General features: G+C 34.1%; 1 protein-coding gene and 1 long non-coding RNA gene across 3 annotated transcripts; both read right to left on the minus strand.

Annotated features, from left to right (window-relative positions):
- Positions 1-18,115: 18,115 nt before the first annotated feature.
- On the minus strand, positions 18,116-19,340 carry LOC135085149 (uncharacterized). The gene is made up of 3 exons (XM_063979904.1): positions 19,204-19,340; positions 18,710-19,004; positions 18,116-18,157 (listed from the first exon to the last, which is right to left on the minus strand). Exons 1-3 carry the CDS (start codon positions 19,338-19,340, stop codon positions 18,116-18,118), a joined length of 474 nt encoding a protein of 157 aa, XP_063835974.1.
- A 948-nt stretch (positions 19,341-20,288) lies between these two features.
- On the minus strand, positions 20,289-21,192 carry LOC135085435 (uncharacterized). 2 transcript variants are annotated; one of them, XR_010260114.1, is made up of 3 exons: positions 20,822-21,192; positions 20,518-20,616; positions 20,289-20,407 (listed from the first exon to the last, which is right to left on the minus strand). It is a non-coding gene; the product is annotated as an uncharacterized LOC135085435 (long non-coding RNA). The 2 variants fall into 2 exon arrangements; XR_010260113.1 differs by having other exon boundaries at positions 20,818-21,192.
- Positions 21,193-21,945: the final 753 nt, after the last annotated feature.

Below are 21,945 nucleotides of genomic sequence, written 5' to 3' on the forward strand. Positions count from 1 at the left end.
AAGGAATACTAGGCCAGTCTGAAAGCAACGTTAATCTATTAAATAATTAAAAACTTACTTTTGTCTAAGAAAACAGGCTTTCAAGAGTATTAAAGCTTCAAAATCGAAACTCGAGAATTCTCGAGCTCCGGTAATTTTTTTCTCGTCTCGAATGAAGCCAAATTTCTCGAGTTTTCTCGAGTTCGAGAAGGCTCGAGCAGAAACCCTATTTGTGTTACAAACTCCGCTAAAACGCCGTCCGTTTCTTTCAAAACCCTCTAAAAGTTGATTGACCAATGGCAGCACGGTATTTTGGTCACGTGACTGCGAAATTAGTATGGAGATTTTTTCATAACGTGCTTGAGGTTGCTGCGGTTTTTTATTGTTTTTGATCCAAAATAATGGAAGATATATCTCAGTTCGTGGAAAAATGTAACCCTAAAGATGCAAGAAAGAAACCACGTAATGAAATAGCCTGAAAACGCACCAAGGAGCGCCAGAAACGGAAAGAGAAATTTGTTAAAAAACTACTTTTGAAGCAGCTTTGATGGTGTTATGCAAAATTAACCATTTAGCTGTCGTTGGTTATTGTTAATATTAAGTGTTGGTGATCACTAGTGGGATTATAGAAACTTCACCCGAGTGCAGGAGGGTAATGTGTTTCGAGAGTAGGTAGGTATGTATGTGTGTATGTTTATATCCCTGTACAGTCAGTCAGTGAAGTAAACAAATAAATATTGTGGGATGTTTTTTTCAGGAGGCAAACGAGCAGATGGATCACCTGATGTCCAGATATCCAGGAATAAATATTGTTATAAAAAGGCAAAGACGAGATTGAGAAAATAATTTATAAAAGTTTCTTATTTACATGCATTAATTTAATTGTTTTTTTTAATAACCCGATAAAACTTTATTAATCTAATAACCTAACCAATAAGTGCAATCGCTTTGAATATGGACAAATTAATACGGACAATTATTTATTTTGTAATTTTTTTGTTTATTTCTTTATTGTAGAACGCCATTCATGCATTAATTTGTTCTTATCAAATACCGCTAAATAGTCCAGTCAATAAAGCATTATAGATGGAAAACTGTAGAACACAATTTCTGACTTCAGGACTTTATTTAGACTAGTTAGGAGGTGAACATAGCAAAAGTCCCCGCCCTTAGCCCTTGAGCCGGCGGGGAGAGGGGGGTATAAAGGTGCCACTTTTCGGTTTTTCGCTTAATCATCGGAAACTATGCGTCCTAGTGACATGACTACTTTGAACCAAATAAAGCATATTCAATTTGCTACAGATGAGATAGACAAGTTTTTCTATAAATTGTATAGTTTTCGCGGCATCTGCTCTAGAAGGTCTGTAATATTGGAAATTTTATTTTTGTCTTACATGTTCCCATCAGGAGAAAATCGACTAAATCAACATTGAGCAATCATTCTAGACATGCGGGAGCATGTTAAGCCTAGTTCCAGCGAGGGGACTACACCGTGCGTATATTTAGACGAATCACTTTGAGCCACTTTTGAGTCCTCATCACTCAAAAACTACTCTGCATTAACACTTCAAATTTGGCTCATGTGTTGAGACTTACAAGATATACATCAGTTTCAAATTTCATAAATCTGCCTCAAACGGTTCTTTAGATATTGACGTCCAAAAATCTACATGTCTGACCTATAGACCAAATTCTAACCACTTCCAGATGACCTCGAAGGTTCAAATTTGGCATCCAGAAAGGTAGTTATGTAAATACAAAGGAACAAATAAAAAACCAGTAAATTTTAACATTTCACATGTGATAGATAGATAGTAGTGCTCTAAATATCGATTTTTGAACGTCAATACCTAAATAACCGTTTGAGGTATATTTATGAAATTTGAAGCTGATGTACATCTTGCAAGTCTCAATACATGAGCCAAATTTGAAGTGTTAATGCACAGTAGTTTTTGAATGATGAGGAGTCAAAAGTGGCTCTAATTGGTTCGTCTAAATATACGCACGGTGCAGTCCCCTCCATGGAACTAGGCTTAACATGCTCCCGCATGTCTATAGTGTTTGCTCAATGTTGATTTAGTCGATTTTCTCCTGAAAGGAACATGTAAGACAACAATAAAATTTCCAATTTTACAGACCTTCTAGAGCAGATGCCGCAAAAACTATACAAGATATAGAAAAACTTGACTGTCTCACCTGTAGTAAATTGAATAAGCTTTTTTTGGTTCATAGTAGTCATGTCACTAGGACGCATAGTTTCCGAGGATTAAGCGAAAAACCGAAAAGTGGTACCTTTAAACACCCCTCTCCCCGCCGGCTCAAGGGCTAAGGGCGGGGACTTTTGCTATGTTCACCACCTAACTAGGCTAAATAAAGTCCCGAGGTCAGAAATTGTGTTCCACGGATTTCTCTCTACACCGTCGTTAAGGCATTCATTGACTGGACTATAAAATACAACATGTCTGTTTCAAATCCCATTAAAACCGAATGTTCGTAACAAAGTACGCCAAAATGAAAATAGTTTTCATTATAATTCAAATTATATTTAATTTAAAGATGAATAGCAGTAGGTTATAATTGTTCGTTCTAATTCACTTTCTTCTCATTCGCTTCCTTCGTCCGCTCTTTCGAAGAAAGTTAATTAGAACGACCAATTATAACAAAAATGTGAATTAGGATCTAATCGCCCAATAACACGAACGTAAATAACCCATGCTTGTAACCTTTTTCGAACTACATTTTTTAACCATCGGCGTGAGTATATTTCATCAGTTCTTTGAAATCCACAGATCACGACAGTCGACTTAAAAATTCTGTTATGAAATTTCTGAAACAAAAAGAATCACTTAAATTGGAATGCGTCTGTCCTGAAGCATCAAACGAGCCTAAGCGTCACGGGAAATTATTGCCAAATACTATACGTAGTATCGTGTGTGGTCCATCGAACTGTGGAAAGACAAATTTAGTTATCAGTTTATTGTTACATAAGAATGGACCACGTTTTCGTAACCTGTATGTGTACTCTAAGTCTTTATACCAACCAAAGTACGTATTTTTAGAAAAAGTATTGGACAAGGTGGCAGGCACATCTTATAACAAGTATAATCATAATAGTGAAATTTTGAGTCCTCACGAAGCATTGCCTGACTCGATTATCATATTTGACGATGTTGCTTGTGAAAATCAAAACAATATACGCGATTATTTTGCCATGGGTCGGCATAAAAACATTGATTGTTTTTATATGAATCAAACTTATACTAAAATACCTAAGCAACTGGTAAGAGATAATGCTAATCTTATTATATTGTTCAAGCAAGATGATATAAATCTAAGACACGTTTACGATGAGCATGTTGGGTCTGACATGTCATGGTCGCAATTTCGTGAAATGTGCTCAACTGTATGGAGTAAACCTTACAGTTATGTGGTCATCAATAAGGATTGTGAACGAAACAAAGGCTGTTATCGAATGAAGTTTGATACATTCATAGTAATGGACTGAACTTTTTATAAGTATAGATGTTAAGTTAGCAATCTCTCAGTTTGATTAGAGAAGTCAAACAGAACAGGAATCTTAATAATGGAAAGAAACTTAAAGGAACAAATAGTAAAATCTGCTGCAGCTGTAAAAAGAAAAGTAGAAATGATTAAAGATGTAAAAAATTCAAATGATATGGCTTTGGACACGATATTTAAACCTATAATTAACCCGCTGAAACTACTAACAAACCAAACTGATGAAAAACGTCCTATAAATGAAGGATTGGAGCAAAACTCAGAAGCTAAAAGAACTAAATACAGTGAAAGTGAAGCATCAAATACTTCTACTGAAGATTATGAAGAACGTGACGATGATGAAGACGATTTAGATAATATAGATGTTTGCAAAACATCTAACAAAACCCTTACTACTTCGCCCTCGGTGGATTACGATGTCCATGAAAACTCATTTAAATCTCTTCAATCATCACCGAGTATCAATAACGATTCTTTATCATGGTCGGTGTCATCTGAAGTGATGAGTGATGTACCTTATGGTATTAGAAACGTAAAGGGAAAGCTGATGCTCGGCAATACGCGTGTTTATGATGATGACCGCATTTTGAAAATTGGAAACCGTAACCTAAAAAAAACTCCAGGCTTAAAAGAATTATTGTACAAAAAAACTCCAGATTTAAAAATGATTACAAATGAGGACTTACAAAATTATAAATTAGTACTTATAGATACCAATGCACACAAACGAAACTGTGATCCATCAAAACCAATAAACAGTAACAAAGGTTTTAAATATATGAATATAATCAAACCTTTGTTTAAGTTCTCTAGAAGTCACACGAGTAGTGTAGAAAGTCTCCCACGAGGTGAAGGCATCGATATTTTGAAAGAAGTTAAGAAGGATACTGATTTGGTTTATTGGGATGATCCAAATGAATTAGTGGAAAGGTTAAAATTACTACTTGGATCATGGGCAGCTGGTAACACTGGAGTACAAAATGAAATTTATGCAATAATAGAGGAATTGAATGAAGCTGGTATTATAAAAGACATAAAATATATAAAGCTCCCAACAGGAGGGTTTGGCAGTACCATTACACTACAGAAGCCGAGCAGACGGCAATGAATATAGATAAATTTGGTCATCACGTTCATAAGCGTTTACGACTATCTGACTTTACTAATATTCTTACTGATGACACATTAGTAAGGTTAGATGCAGGTCACTTTGATTTAAAATCATCGAGATTAAAAGGACTAACAACTCCGGAAAAAGAAGACGAGGCTGTAAATAAAGAGTATGTGGATAAATGTGTTCAAGATTTAAAAAATGAATTGAAAAACATTCAAAGTAATGTTAAAAAGTATCTGAATAATTTGGAAAAATTAACTACTAATAATTTAACTACATTATATTACACAAAAAAAGAAATCGATCTGATGATTGCAGCAAAATCCATCAAGAATGAGTAAACAAGATATAGTCAACGAGCTACACAAAGCAGCGAGAAGAAATTTCATCCGTCGACATACGATTATTAAAGGGATAGATGATTTATGGCAAGCTGACCTTATGGATTTTCAAAAATATTCATCATTTAATAAAGGATATAAATATGTTCTAGTTGTAATTGATGCTTTTTCAAAATACGTATGGGTTAGACCGTTGAAGTCCAAATCCAAACAAAGTGTTACGAACGCAATGTTAAGTATATTTATCGAATCAACACGAAAGCCTAGAAATTTACAAACCGATCTGGGTACAGAGTTTTATAACGATTGTTTCAAACAGTTAACAAAAAGTTACAACATAAATCATTATTCCACATACTCGATTAAAAAGGCGGCAATTGTAGAGCGAGTAATAAGAACGATAAAATCTAATCTCTACAAAGTATTTAGTTTATGCGGTCGTTATCAATGGTTTAAAAATAATTTAGATGCAGTTGTACAGCAGTACAATAACACTTTTCATCGGGTTACTAAATTCAAACCAATTAATGTTAATGATTCCAATGAGACTGTCGTTAGATCTAATATTAATCCCATCAAAAACAATACTTGTCAAAAAAACCAAGTCTCGCAACTCAGTTGTTCTACGGTAAAAAGTTGTGAGATCCATGTAATACCAAGTCCAGGCCAGGAAATCTTTAACGTTTTACATAAATATATTGACTTGGCCATCGCATGAAAACACGTGTAAATTAAATTATTTAGTGCGATGGCCAAGTCAATATATTTATGTAAAACGTTAAAGATTTCCTGGCCTGGACTTGGTATTACATGGATCTCACAACTTTTTACCGTAGAACAACTGAGTTGCGAGACTTGGCTTTTTTGACAAGTATTGTTTTTGATGGGATCTCATTTCTTTTTGTATTTTGTAGACAGCAGTTATGTATCTAGAAAACTGGACCGAAATAGAAAAATTTTACTCGACTTGGCGGTTGCACTACTGTGCCCCCAAATATTTAAGTTTTTCCTTGATTCATACACCAAACACTACTTATATTCCAAATTTGAAGCTTCTAGGTCTGCTAGAAGTGCCTTAGAGTTTTGATGATCGGTGAGTCAGTGAGTGACAAAATTAAGTAACTTTGACCCGTTATAATTCTTAAACTACTGGTTCAAATTGAATGAAATTTTAAATATACCGTGTCTTTACAATGCCTGCATAGCTAATGAAAATTCCGCCTTCTAGTTTTATCCACAACGAAGTTACAGGCGGTCGAAAATGGCCTGAATTGCTTCGAGAAAAGGATGGTACGGCCGTGCCGCTTTTTTGCTCGACTTGGTGGGGGCACTGCCGTGCCCCCAGATAGAAGCAAAAAGCCACAAACGCGTAAACGATCAACTTTTCAAGTTGGCGACTTTGTTCGTATAAGTAAATTCAAAGGAGATTTTTATAAAGGTTATACACCTAATTGGTCTACCGAAATTTTCCGAATCATAAAAATCAAACAAACAAATCCTCAAACGTATCAAATTGAAGATAAACATAATCAAATTATTCTTGGTTCTTTTTACGGATATGAATTACAAAAAACGAAACTGCCTGATCTTTATCTTATCGAGAAAGTTATAAAAAGGAAAGGAAACAAACTTTTTGTTAAATGGTTAGGCTTAAGTGATAAGGAAAACAGTTGGGTTGACAAAAGTGAATGTGTGGTGTAGGTATATAAATAAAACATAAATTCCTCTATAACTCACTTTAAGATAATCGATGAAGGGAGGCAGTGGTATAATTAATACGTAATAGATCATTTACCGTTTGAGTTACATTTACCTGGGTATCAATTTTGTGGTCCTGGAACTAAACTTCAGAAACGATTACTTCAAGGCGACCGTGGAATTAACAAATTGGACGAGGCTTGTATGCACCACGATATTGCTTACTTGAATAAAGACTCTGGTGCTCGACATAAGGCTGACTTAGAATTGTTAAATATGGCTAAGAAAAGGCTAAAATCAAAAGATGTTGGGAAAGGAGAAAAAATTGCTTCATGGATAGTTAAAAATGCGATGAAAGCAAAAATCAGAGCCGGCCGAGGCATAACATCATTTAAGAAAGGGATAAAGAATATAAAATCAGAATTAAAAAAACTTAAATCTAAAGATAATCACTCTGCTATAAAATATGCTTATGCAGCTGCAAAAAAACTTTTCGGTAACAAAAAAGGAATACGATTACCTCGATGTATTCCTCTTCCAAAATGTGGAGGAATTTTACCACTTATTCCTATATTTGCGGGGCTATCGGCTTTAGGTTCTCTTGCTGGAGGAGCAGCTGGTATAGCAAAAGCTGTTAATGATTCTAAAGCCGCACAAAAGAGTCTAATGGAATCAGAAAGGCACAACAGAATGATGGAAGCGGTAGCCCTTGGAAAAGGACTGTATATAAAACCTCATAGAAAAGGAGCCGGTTTATATCTCAACCCCTCAAAAAACTAATTAAGCGGCTACCTAAACGTGCGCTCACTAACTTGGATATATTAGAACATGCTTGTGATATTCCTTACTTTCGTGGTGTATTTATGCGAGATACATTACCTGCGAAACCCAAGAAGATAGAATGTGCAATCATGAATTTGGATAGTAATAAAAATCCTGGTACACATTGGGTAGCCTTTGTAAAGCAAAATGATTACGTTGAATATTATGACAGTTTTGGTAATTTAAAACCACCGTTGGAATTAGTCAAATATTTTAGTAACTTACCTATAAACTATAATTATGTACGACATCAAGCCTTTGGTACAATAAACTGTGGTCATTTGTGTCTGAAATTTTTAAGGAATTATTGGAAAAAACATTTATATAATGTAAATTATTAATAAAAGTGTCAGTATAATAATGTCTTTCACTGTGTCTATAACCGGAACAGGAGCCTCCTTAACAACGAATTATTCACCGACCTTGGAGCTTCGAGATGACTACGAATGCGGTCTTTTATATTTTTCAACCTTCAATTCAATTCCCAACATAGATGAAAGAAACAACAAGTTTTACTATGGTGAAAATGAGATCATCGAAATTCCTGAAGGGTCTTACGAGCTTCAGGATATTTGTGATTATTTAAAAAATAACATCAAGAACACTATATTAAAACTTACTTGCAATAATAACACATTGAAAACAAATATTTATTGTTCTAAAGACGTTCATTTTAATAAAAGTGGCACAATTGGTAAAATTTTAGGTTTTGGAATGGAAACAATAAATGCAAATATAAGTACCGAATCAAAGTATCCTGTGAGCATTCTATCAACAACCATTGTGAGGATCGAATGCGATGTAGTCAGTGGTTCATTTGTGAACGGGAAAGCAAGCCATATAATTTATGAATTTGTACCTAATGTACCACCTGGTTATCGAATAATTGAAATACCTAAAAATTTAATTTATTTTCCTGTCAATCAAAGTTCTATAAGTGCTATAAATATCAGGCTGTTGGACGCTGAAAACAAAGAGATAAACTTACGAGGTGAAGAAGTACAACTGTATTTACATTTCAGAAAAAAATGATTAACTTCAATAAAAATCCTTCTACATTGCGTACTCAACTCAGTTCTAATAGAACATTCCGCAAAGACAGACCGCTTCAACTAAAAAAGAAGCTAACCAAGAGCAATAAAGAATTTCTCAAATTAATTGGTTTAATAAAATGAATATTTTAAATATATCTCAACAAACATCATACGATAACAGCATTGAAAGTTTCGAGTATCATTCATACAAACCATACGTAACAAGTTTCAACAAGAATGATGAAATACGAATACCGATCAACCAACAAGACTTGTACATGTTACCTTCACTTAGTAGTCTATATATCGAAGGAAAAGTAGTTGTGTATAATAAAACCACCAAAGAAAAAGTATCAAATGTACACTTCGTTAATAATCCAGCCTTATTCCTGTTTCAAGACATAAGATATGAACTAAATGGAGTTGAAATAGATAAAATTAAGAATGCGGGTATTACTACAACAATGAAATCTTACCTATCCTTAAATGAAAATGAATCCAAATGTGGTCGAGTTTGGGGCTGGTCAACCGCAGGAACAAACAATGCCAGTGGTGGAGCATTTTCTGCATCTATACCATTAAATAGGATACTAGGATTTGCAGAGGATTATGAAAAAATTATCATTAACTGTAAACACGAGTTAGTGTTACTGAGAAGTAATACTAACCTTAATGCGGTCAAGTTAAATGCAGGTGAAGTTGTAGATGACATTATAATCAATAAAATTATTTGGCGCGTTCCACACATTAAAGTTTCAGACCGTGAGAGGATTAACCTATTGAAACACTTGGAGAAAGATCAAGCTATTCCATTAGTGTTTCGTAATTGGGATCTGTATGAATACCCATTACTGCCTAAGACACGTAAACATACTTGGTCTATAAAAACTTCATCGCAAATAGAAAAACCACGATTTGTGGTAATTGCCTTACAAACCAATCGTAAACATAACGCTGTGTTGTCAATGGCAGAGTTTGATCATTGTCACGTAAGAGATGTAAGAGTCTTTTTAAATTCATCATATTATCCGTATGAAGGACTAAATGTCAGTTTTTCAGAAGAAAAAATTGCTTTATTATACGAACAGTATTCAAGATTTCAACAGTCGTATCACGGACGTCGGCCAGAGCCGTTGTTGAGCTTGAAAGAATTCAGAGACGTAGCTCCCTTATTTGTTATCGACTGTTCGAGGCAACACGAAACTTTAAAAGGTTCGATCGACGTACGAGTTGAAATTGAAACAGACCAAGAGATACCAGATCAAACAGCTGCTTATTGTTTGATTCTAAACGATTGTATATTTGAATACAAACCTTTGAGTAATATCGTTAAGAAAATATCATGAATAGCAATATTATCGTAGATCTGCAAGGATTTAAAAATAGCAAAAATGAATTTATAATAAAAGAATTTGCTATAGCTACCCAAGAGCATACTCACATATTTTTGATTAAGCCTCCATACCCGTTCTCTTCATTGACTGCTGAAGAGAAAAAGCAAGTTTGCTGGATCGAAAAAAACAGAGGCTATCGGTGGAATGAAGGATATATTGATTATAGAGAATTTCAAAGACTTATCGTACCTTATTTAAAAGGTAAATATATTTTAGTAAAAGGAGAAGAAAAGATCAAATGGGTGCACAATTTATGTAATCAAACTGACGTCCTAGACGTAACTTGTTTCGGCGCTCCAAATTTAAGTACTCTTTACCATCTTTATTGTTTGGATAACCCCACATTATTTAACTGTTTTGCTCACAAGAAATATTGTGCATTAAAAAATGTTATGTGTATAAAGAAATGGTGTGTTGAAAAAAATGTAGCAATATGATAAATAAATTTATTATTCTAAAAAACTGATTATTTTTATTTTAACAATCCTTGATAAAGATTTAAATTATTACATATGTAAGGGAAAAAAAATAACACTTTCATATTCATAAACTTTATTATAAACTTTTAACATTAGGTACACTAAAGATTTTTCATATTCAATAACTTAATTATAAACTCTTAAATTTAAACTAAATACCTACTAAAGATTATCATTACACATTTTTTTTTATATTTTCTTAATTACTGATTCAGTCATGCCCATTATTTCATCATAATTTTCAGTCACTACATACTGTGCACTAAGTATCACATTATCATCACTTTCACTGTCATCCGGATCGCATGTTGTTGAAGCGGAAGGCTCACTCGTCAGGTCACACACTCTTATTTGTATAAGCCGTAAACCTTTAGTTCGCTCCTTGGAAATGACGTAGGACTTTGCAGTGCTACGTGCCTTCTTTCTTGTCGGTTGCTCAGTCTTCCGCCTAACCCTCTTTTCCCGGGAGGTTTGAGGCTCACCAACTTGTCCCAGGACATCTGAACAAGCTTGTGTTAATCCCTCCCAGGGATCATAGGTGAACGGGGGAAGCATGATGTTCATATCGGAGTTTTGCATCGTCTGAAAAGAAAAAATAACAATTGTTAGTGATCATAATAAATTCAAAAAATTTGTTAGAAGGTAGGTACAGTCATAAAATTACAAACTTGAATACTTACAAAATAATGAATCCGTTGCTAGTCTGAAGACGAGCAGTGATATGGAGTGAATGAGCTTGTCGGTGAAATATTATAAAAAACATGTGATTTGCTTTATTGCGAAATCGTTGACTTTGCAAACGTGAACGGATGTCTTGAGTCAGCATATTGAAAATTGCATATTGTAATATGAAATAAGGTTATTAAGTTTATTAGAAAGATTCTTTCACAAATATTTATTAAATAGGTAATATGAATCAAACAACAAATCATAGATGGTTTAAAATTTATTAAGCACTTATTTCATAATTATAATAATAATAATAATTTTTAATTAATTTAATAATAATAGCGGCCATTCTCAGATGAGCTAGTTTTTGCGTGTCCGGGCTGTTAAATCGTTAAAAATGACAAATTAGAGACATGCAAGTATTTTTATATGTTACTTAACAACCCTATCCAGTTGTGCATTAAATCATAGGCCTCTATTTTAAGTATTTGTGACTTAATTAATTTCATGAACCTCTGTTCTCTAATTACCGTGACGCGTCCGCACACCGACTTAATGTTGAAAGTTGGCTGTAATTTTTATGTTGTATAAATTTGATTCACTCCATTCAACATTTTAAAGAGTACAAAAGATGGTCTTATGCATAGCAAAATATCTATTCAATAGAACCATTCTGTAAATAATTAGAATTAAAAAACTGCTTTTTTTTTTTTAAGTTTTATTAGCAATATTCTATATATACAACTAAATATTAACAAATAACTACTTAACTAAACTATAACTAAATAAAAAAGGGTAAAAATTAAAATATGTACAAGCTTTATAAATAAAAAATTTCGTTTAAGTCGCTCCCTTGGGGGAAGGTGCCCAAAAGGCTGGCCACATTGCCACGCTGGATGGCAAGGCTGATGCGTTGGCCAAGGTAAAGGCCAGCTTTTGTATCGTAAGATGTCTCAACTAAGCGCTGAGACATCTTACGAAACAGTTTGTGGGCGCTTGGTCCCCACGGGCCCAGAGTTTCAACTCCAAACGGCTCAAATATGTAAGTCTCATTGAGATTTTCATATTTGCGCCGCTTGAGGTCCTCTGCAGAAGCAGCAGCCGAACCCACCTTGACGCCGGTGGAAGGAAGATGGGAGGGCGCTAAGGTGTCGACGCAAGTGGCGTCCCACACTAAAGGCCTCCCCATCTCCCAGGGAACAAGCGTCATTCCATCCGGACGCTTCCCATCGCTGCGAGACAGGCCGCTCGGTTCAAGGATGGCCGGAATACGAGCGCTGACAAGCGCCCGGCGAATGACGTCGTTCAAACCAGCGTGACGAGGGATTCGGCCAGCGCTTCTGTTACAAGAAAGACCGTGGTGAGCAAGTTGATCAACATCCTTCCCACAAGAGCAGCGATGAGGTACAGAGCAAGGGGCCCCCAAGCGGAGACTAATGGCCACTCTGAACGAAATGTTGTCTATCAGAGTGCCAAGGGCAGGAGAGGGTAAGGATTTCAGCCAAAGGCCTGATTCCCATTCAGCCACGGCTAGGAGACGAGCGCGGTCTGCAGAGTTGGTAGACGTTTGAAGTAAATTATCCCGCACTACTCTGCAGACAGGCTCGTCCCACAACCGTTGAGCTGAAGGGTTTTGGGGAAGATCAAGTGATGAAAATGTCCTCCATGTATTAATGGCCTCAGTTAAAAACGGAAGATGTACTGCATTGTACATATGTGACTTAGTGAGAATTTTGCTGATAAGACCGAAACTGCTTGTCCGAGCGAAAGTCCTAATTCCCGTGACGTTTTCTGTTTTTAGGCACACCAGCCTAAATAATGATATTTGACACATCATTTACGCGCGGCGCGAGCCCTTAGTTAGTTCTAAGACCTGTTAGCAAGTAGACGTCTATTGCGTTAGCGTACCGTCGATGAATTGCGTAAGAGTATAATTACCATATCTTTGGTTTTCAATTTTTCTATTTACCATGTCCTTATTTTTATATTCGATTTTTGAAGATAGATCCACGTTGTTAATTTAAATAGAATCAGTACTTTGGCCTTCATACGTTGTAGTAAGACAGTATTTGCATAAGCTGCAGATTTTGGAAATTTTGAAGAAAAACTATCGTTTTATAATTTCCATGTACTAATTACCATATATTTATAATCACCGTTGTATGAAATTATTACCTACAAATTGCACTCACGATTGAATAAGTATGATGATAAAATATGAAATATACCTAGACTTTCCCATAACAACTTTACGGACTTTTCTTCCAATCTAACATCAAAATTTTGAAAAGCTTTCGTTAGAGTAACCTCGAAATATATTCGATTTCATGACGAATGTTCAGCTTCAGTTGCTGCATGGTTGTTGGATTTTAAACTATATTTTAACCTCTAAGGTAACCCCACAAAAAGAAGTTAGCTGGAGTGAAATCGGGGCTTCTCTGGCGTTATCACATTAAGAACAAAAGGGAACAAATCAACAGACAATGGGACTTTTCAAGACAAGAGTGTATAGGCACTTTGTACCATCCTAGACTGCATCCTAACTGATTTGTTATGCATAGAAAAAAATCGTGATATGCAATGGATACTGGGTAGAAGAAGCTTGGAGAACAAACTATATACAAATGCATCCTAAGACCCATGTAGACATTATGGCAAAGACTGAGCCTCGCAAATGTAGAAATACTTTAACGTTTTCAAAATAAAGTATTAAACATCTTGAGCTGTGCACCTTGGTTTACAAAGTCCACTGAAGTGCTACCAAACGTCAAAGAGGGTGTAGAAAATTCCTGTAAAGCTTACAAACAAAGACTATAGACATGAAATCTATTTGCTGCATCCCTTCTAAATTCTAAGAATTCTGCATTCAGGCTCAGGAGAAAGCGAATAGCATCAATCTGAAAACTTGTTGTAAAAGAATCGAGGTGACAAATCATGGGATATGCAGAGCTGGAACTGTCATTATTACAAATTCAATTTAATCTGATAATGGCTGATGGCTGATCGCAGATGGATTAAAAAGAGGAAAAATCATTTATATCATTAATTACTTTTTCGATATATGCATATCCGAAAAGTCTAATTCGTGAGACCTCCTGATCCATTAATTATCTGTACGTCGTTTGTACCACATTTAAATCAAATAAATTATGATTAAGATTCTGATTCAGCTAAATGCTCTCATTTGAAATGTGACACGTAGCCCCTTCTTGCTGAAACTAAGTGTTCCTGTTATAGCCTCGATTCTTGCAGTATACTGAAAATATATTGATACAATAAATAATAGAAATTAGTGTTTTTCTTTTTGCAAAGGGTTTATTAAGTGTACCTACAGCTTTTTTTATGACGCTTTATATTTGTATACAAATTTATCAATGTAAGATGTTGTTTTTTTGCTATTGTACATATCTTTTCTAATTACCGTTAGATTAAGTATTAGCCTTATCTAATTACCGTGACCATAAAATTTTTGGATCTCATTTACGCGAAAACCGCTTTGAATAATTTGACGCCTTTACGATTGTTAAATTCGTACTTTTCATGTGTTTTATATTTAAATGCATTTAAGTCAATTAAGCCAAATTTCAAAAATGATATGGTAATTAGGCTGAGAACGCCTGATCGTGAGAATGACCGATAGTATTATAAAATACAATAAGTGTTAGTCGCAGGCTTAAGAGTAGAAAGTTAGTAAAAAGTATAATTAATAATAAGTAATATTTTCCTAATCTAAACATAAAATAAGAACAGATTATTTCAACCCAGACTATTTAATATCATCATAATATTATTATTTTAATACAGAACAAGACTAAGACATTTATCAAAAAAGAATATTAACATATTATTTATAATACAAGTAGGCTCTTATAATACATATAGAAACATTAAAAGAAGCTGGATTTATGACCCCAGGCCACTGTATTTATATTATTTTTTAATATTATACGTTTGTCATCGTTAGATGATAAAGCCACTTTATTTACCGATTGAGTAAATATTTCATGCTTTAACGATTTAAATACTACATTTGTTTTTTTAATAATTTTGTTGTGCAATAGGACATTACTGTAATCTTTAAAAAGTAACTGCTTAACAGCTGGTTTTTTTACTCCTTTGGCTTTTTTTATTTCTTTATTTTCAGTTTTAATACAATATAATTTTGATCTTAAACCGACAAATTCAGTAATGAGTTTTCCACCTAGTTCGTCTTTAAACAAACCAGGTACTTTTTTATTTTGCCGTTTAATGTTAAACAAATTATTTTCATCATAATTGCTTGTGTCAAAGTAAGATTCAAATTGACGTTTCAAATCCTTATACACGTCCTTGGTGTGTAAGGAGTACAAAAAGCTATCCGTATCTGTGTAACAAAGTTGTAAATTGTTACCGTAGAATGGTTTCATTATGGAATAATGGAATTTATACATATTTTATGGCTTTTAGAAATTTCTAAAACCGTAAATCCTATATAAATTGGTTTATCCAGTAATATTGACTCCGGTTTCATTTGCACTGCAACAAAATTCTCAGAAAACACAGTTGAGCTGTGATAATTGGGTCTTGCTATTAATTGCTGAGCAGTGTACTGTTTTTTAGTTTTATTTCTAGTATCAACCCATTGATTTACTAATTTTACATCAAGCCGTTTTTCCGGATCTTCTAATGTTTTGCCGAAAATGCTATTATTCAAAAGTTTAAAAAAATCTTGTTCAAATGCAGACGTTGCTTTTTGTCGCAACTCGGTATTAAGATCAATGTACTGCTTTAGATAAGGGCTTTGTTTGAATTTTATTACTCTGTGGATTTTTTTTAGTTTCAAACCATGATCAAGGCATGCTTTTAAATGCACATAGTGAATAACATAGTTAAATTTATCGTATAAATTAGGTATTAACTTGGATGTTTTAGAGCCAGGTGGAGTAAATTTTTGGGGACAAAAAGGGAGTTCATTGTGTAAATCATGCAACTGTTCTGGATATTCTAAATCTATTTCTAAAATATAACCCTCTTCGGCATCGTCGGGCGTGTTTATAATTTCGTCGGCATTAAATTCTGACACATTTAGTAAGTGAAAATCAGAATGAGGTAAATACGAGCACATTGCATAACCGTATAAATTGTTACAGTCTATATAAAATAAGTAATTATCTGGAGAAGATGGATCGTAATCAGGCAAGTATTTATTATTTGCCTTCGCATATCTAGTGGAAACTTGACAAACACCACCGCGGATACCCTTTTGGATTAACCGAATTATTTCCAAATCTTCAATTAGTTCAAGTTTTACTTTGGTCAAAAGTAGCATAGCATCGAAGCTTAAACTTGGAGCGGTAAGATAAAACGAAGGATCTAAATTATAATTAGTTTTACAAGTATACCGAAATTTTTCAAATACTTACATCGGCCAGTAAAAGTACGTCTGATTTTAAATATAACTTTGTATATTCTCCTAGATTTTTTAAATTAAATGTTTTCCAAACGCGCTCGGCATGTTTATAGTCAGATTCTGAAATAGTACACTCATTCAAACTACTATAAAAATTATGGCGTGAAGGTAATTGTTTTTCTTTATACGATTCCCAGTTAGTCATGTATTCATAAGGGTATACACCTTTGCGCCTTAATAACTCAAACTGATTTTTTTCAGAAAAAAAACGCGATAAATGTGTAAAATCATGTGTGTTTAAATTGGAAACCAGTTTTTCAAGGCTTGTCCCTAAAAATTTGAACGAGTCAACAAATCGAACTGCCATGTAATGATTATCATCTGTTGTAAAAAACTTAGTGAACGATATATAATTTTCTTTATTTTTGGCTATAACTTTTATTGGTCCCGATATTTCTCCCAATTGCCTTATAAATAGATGACTATCGTAGCCGGATAAATTATGGAAAAATACCGGTACGAATTGCGGTAAGCGGTATTTGAGATTACAGTATGAATGTGCGGGACCGCGGTACCTGCCGGTTAAGTGACAGTGGTCCCTCACTCTATCGTCAAATAACAACTGATTGCAAAGATAACATTGCTTCGATTTAGAAAATGATTCCGATTCTTCTACTGTTAACTTTTTCATTGGTATTTTGTTTTTATATAATTTTAATATTTTAGATATGTCTTTCTTAAGATTCTCAATAAATATTTCAACACAATTTTTCCCAAGATAAGATACGTACCGATTCAAGGAACTGTCATATGAACAAACAACGTAATATGCAAATGCAGCCGGAACATGTTTTTGGAAGACGTTCGTAGAATTTGAAGTCGGTCCGTTTGGACTTGGTTGTAATAACGATTCGAAATCCGCGTAAATAACGAACGGCATGTCTTGCATTTTTTCATAGTTTTTAAACTGTATAAGTGTGCCGGGTTTTGGTAAAACAGTAGCAACGCCACCGCATATATGAGTATTTAATTTAATTTCGTTTTTAAAGAATACCATACAATCATCACAAAAAAATATTTTGTTGTGGTTTTTTGTTATTTGCGACCTTAACAAACGACTTAAATTTTTTATCCAACAATAATGCGTTAGATTTCCCTTTTCTAAAAATAATAAATTTATATGGTTCTTTTTCTTGTTCTGAGTGCGGTATAATGGTCCAACAATATTGTTGTTTTTAATTCCATAAACATTGACACTTATACTGGGATTATTCTTTTCAAAAGTTTTTATATCCGAAAAATTTACAGGAAATGACATGTTTTTTTTATTGAGAACGTTCTCAAAATGAGGATATGAAGAAGTTCGGTGAGAATTACTCTTAGCAGGAAACAATGCTGCCATTATGCTCCACAAAAAACAAAATTTATCTCTGTTCTGAACATTAATACAAGCTCGTTTTAGTTTTAAAGCTTTAGGTAAATCTATAAATTCGGATGCTTTTAAAGGATTAAATTTGTTTATGTTAATTTCTAAGTGCGAATTACGGAGAAAAGACCAACCGCTGTCCCTTTCTTGCATTTCGTCAATTTTAGTTGAAATAATAGCTATTGCTTGTGAGAATATTTCATCAAACGCGTAGTTCTTATGTATGGTAAAGTTCTCTGTAGCAAATGATTTTAGCTCAGATTTGTTAGAGTCATTAGTTCTAAGAGTAAATTCTGCAAATAATTCGAAGTTGACTTTAAGGTTGTTAAATGCTAGTTGTCGCGCTTGTATGAGTTGCCGCACGCGCGCACGCATGCTGCGCATGAACTCGGCTGGCGTCTGCACGCCTTCATCCCTATTGCGCAATCGATACGTAGCTATTCGACTACGGAATGCACTACTTATTTTTTCTATACCATTTCCTAATTCTATTGCTGAATTATTTTTATGTGTATTACTCTTGAGATGAGCTGAGAAACTATTACTTTTAACTGATAAATCGCACACTGTGCAATATATCGTTCTTTGAGACATTATAAAAAAGTTTAAAACCTACCTAATAACTTTGAATGAAATTAAATAGACTGGGTGAAAAAACTAAGATATAAAAAAGTATATTATTTTATTACCTTAAATAACTAATTAATAACAAATTACGAACTATTTTTTTTATCAGCGAAAAAAGTACTGTCCTCTTCGAATGCCTCTCGCGCACGCGTGACGAATTGCCGCAGTAGGTCAAGATGTTGGGCGTTAGAGCTGCTTTGGTATTTGAGTGACAATACCGCCTTCTCCCAACCATCTTTCGGCTGCACAGCTCGTATCTCGTCCGCGTTGTAGAGGCGCAACTCCACGAAGAGATCCCCAGGCAGAGAGGCGGTGCGGCGCAGGACTCCGTCGGCCACTCGGCGCGTCAGCACGGACTGCAGGCGGCCGGGCTGGCTGCGCGCGCGACTGCTCTCGACGTCCGCGTCGTCGTCCAAGTCCAGCTTCCACCCTGAGGTTCGAGTTCGTTTGTCTCCACTCGAGCTCTCTGCTGACTTGCGTTTGGTAGACGACTTTTTCGCTGATGATTTAGTTCTGAAAAAAAACAACATTTAAATTAAATATTCTTAAACAGTTTTAATTATTTTAGTTGGAATGAGAGATAACTGGTAAAATTATAAAATTCCTACCGGAATACCAAGTCTTTGCTTGCTAAATATTTATTTCAAAATACAATTATCATTACAACGCAAAGTAAATACCTCAATCGTCATAAAAGTGATTAAAAACTTACGGTTTATTAACTGATTCCTCTTCAGAGTCGTCGAATAAATGTTTGGCCGTTTTTCGAGGTTTTTGCTTCAACCTGCCAACTAGGGTTTCTGCTCGAGCTTTCTCGAACTCGAGAAAACTCGAGAAATTTGGCTTCATTCGAGACGAGAAAAAAATTACCGGAGCTCGAGAATTCTCGAGTTTCGATTTTGAAGCTTTAATATTCTTGAAAGCCTATTTTCTTAGACAAAAGTAAGTTTTTAATTATTTAATAGGTTAACGTTGCGTTTAGACTGGCCTAGTCTTTCCTTTTTTTAACTAATTTGATTTGCAAGTAATGATCTTAACCGAAACTAATAATGTTCACCTACGAGTATGCTATATTTTATTATGTTTGTATAACTGACTGATTTAAAGACTGAAATTTTTTTGTTAACTATTTGTTAGTTTAGGTACTCGTAAATACGTTTATTCAAGTCGTTATCTTTAAGTTTAAAAAATTATTTAAAAGTTTTTTTTTGTTTGTTAATGTAGGTTTATTATCGTAACTTTTCTATTAATTTGGACTTGTGTTCTTTGGAAAACAAGTGATTCAATTGGAGCTCCAGATATGTATGGTTATTTATCCTTAAAGAACACGCGACTTTATGACTTTTGTTCCTTTAGTTAATTACTAAGTTATAATTATCCTACTAATATTATAAATGCGAAAGTTTGTGTGGATGTTTGTTACTCTTTCACGCAAAAACTACTGAACGGATTTTGTTGAAACTTTACAGTATTATTGATTATAACCCAGACACATTATAACATTAATAAAAACCCGTGTTTTTATTAAATTTCAACCGATTTCAACAGTTTTAATTAAAAGACTCGAGACCCGAGAAAACTCGAGACTTTGGCCTCGAGAATTCCCGAAACTCGAGAAAAAAAATAAGTCGAGAAATCAGAAACCCTACTGCCAACAAACACGGTCAAATTAGTTTAAAACAGTAATAAACAGAATTTCTAAGTATGAGTCTTTGTTCGCATAAATTAATAAATATTTGTTTCAAAACAGAAGTGAGTCCCGCGTATTTAATTTAAGTACATAGGTACATTACAGCGCAAAGTAAATACGTGAAACGTTATAAAAGTGATTAAAAACTTACGGTTTATTAACTGATTCGTCTTCAGAGTCGTCAAATAAATGTTTGGCTGTTTTTCGCGGTCTCTGCTGCTTCAACCTGCCAACAAACGATCAAATTAGTTTAAAACGATAATCATTTTTACTTGTTTCAAACAAAAATAAATCGATTTATTACTGGAATATTACTTTGTCTATATTAAATCTTACCTTTTACAAGATGTTTCCTCTTCAGAATCTATGTCTTCGCGTTTATTTCCGTGCCGCTTGGCAACTGCTTTTTTGTCGCAGTAATACTCAAAGTCCGACCTGTAAAATATAGAGTTAAAGTTATAAGACGAAATTATGATGTAGGTACGACATATTATGTTCAATACAATACATGATTGTATTGAACATTCAATAACAACATACAGTAAACAACTTGAAAAAATCGAACTGCCTAAGTTCAGAATTATGCACATTATTATTCTCATAAAACACACAAGGAAAAAAGTTAAAAAAACTTACGAACATTATTTCGTTGCTGTAGATTGGTCTTGAAGCTGAAGAATACCTTAACCTTGAAGGTTGATGAGCACTATGTGGCACTACTGGAGTTATTAAATTTTATCGATTTGGAGGTCATAATTTATCTAAAAATAATGCAAGATCAGCAAAAGAGGTAGTCAACATTTTTTCCATTTGTACCGCTTAGTTAACGGGTAAAATATAATGTATAATTACAAAAGTAACCTTCAAACACAGGGTTTACGATCACTGGCCAAAATTTTTTATAGAATCAGCAATTACAAAATGTTATTGCTGATTAACATTAACATTTGTGAAAAACAAAAGTTTCAATTTACTCAGACGTCCGCATAATCAGTGTAGGTACAGTCGGCGTAAAAATATATGATGATTTTTTTTTTCATATTAGGATATTTTTCTTGTTACATACTTTAGATTATTTCTTAAACATACTATCTTTCTTTCTTTCTTTCTTTCTTTGAATAATATCACGCAGCGCCATCTAGTTTCAAAGTAAGCAACTAAAATGCTTGTGTTGTGGGTGCTAGCTTAATACATAATATCCATTGGATATACTACTTAAAAACTATTTAAATACATAGGTACACATTATACATAGTAACACCCAGACCCATCACAGGAATTGAAATTCATCATTTCAATTTCTGCCCAGCCGGGAATCGAACCCGGGACTTCTTGCGTAGTATTGCGGCCTGTTGACCACTAACCACTCAGGTTGTTTTACTATGTAAAGGTATATGTGATCATATTGACTGATCGTGTGATGAGGTATGATCTCGTTAATTGCATTATTTCGTTTTTTTTGGTTGTTTATAGAAACGATAAGCATAACATAAGCAATAAATGCAGTGTTTCAACATTTTTGTAGTTATGTTTACTACCGACTGTACTTACATGCTCAAAACTGTGGTTTCAGCAGTAACAATATACTTGCATTATAACTTATAAGATTAGGGTTCCTTATAATTTGAAACCATTTTATCGCCTTTGTTAACATTTAAAAACATTATTATACACTAATTAATTATTTAATCATTTATCCGTCGATGGAAATTCTACAATATTATGTCAGGTGAGGCAAAAAAAAAACTCAGAATAAATTCATGA

Source organism: Ostrinia nubilalis, chromosome 28, assembly GCF_963855985.1.
Source record: "Ostrinia nubilalis chromosome 28, ilOstNubi1.1, whole genome shotgun sequence".
Classification (NCBI taxonomy): Eukaryota; Metazoa; Arthropoda; class Insecta; order Lepidoptera; family Crambidae; genus Ostrinia; species Ostrinia nubilalis.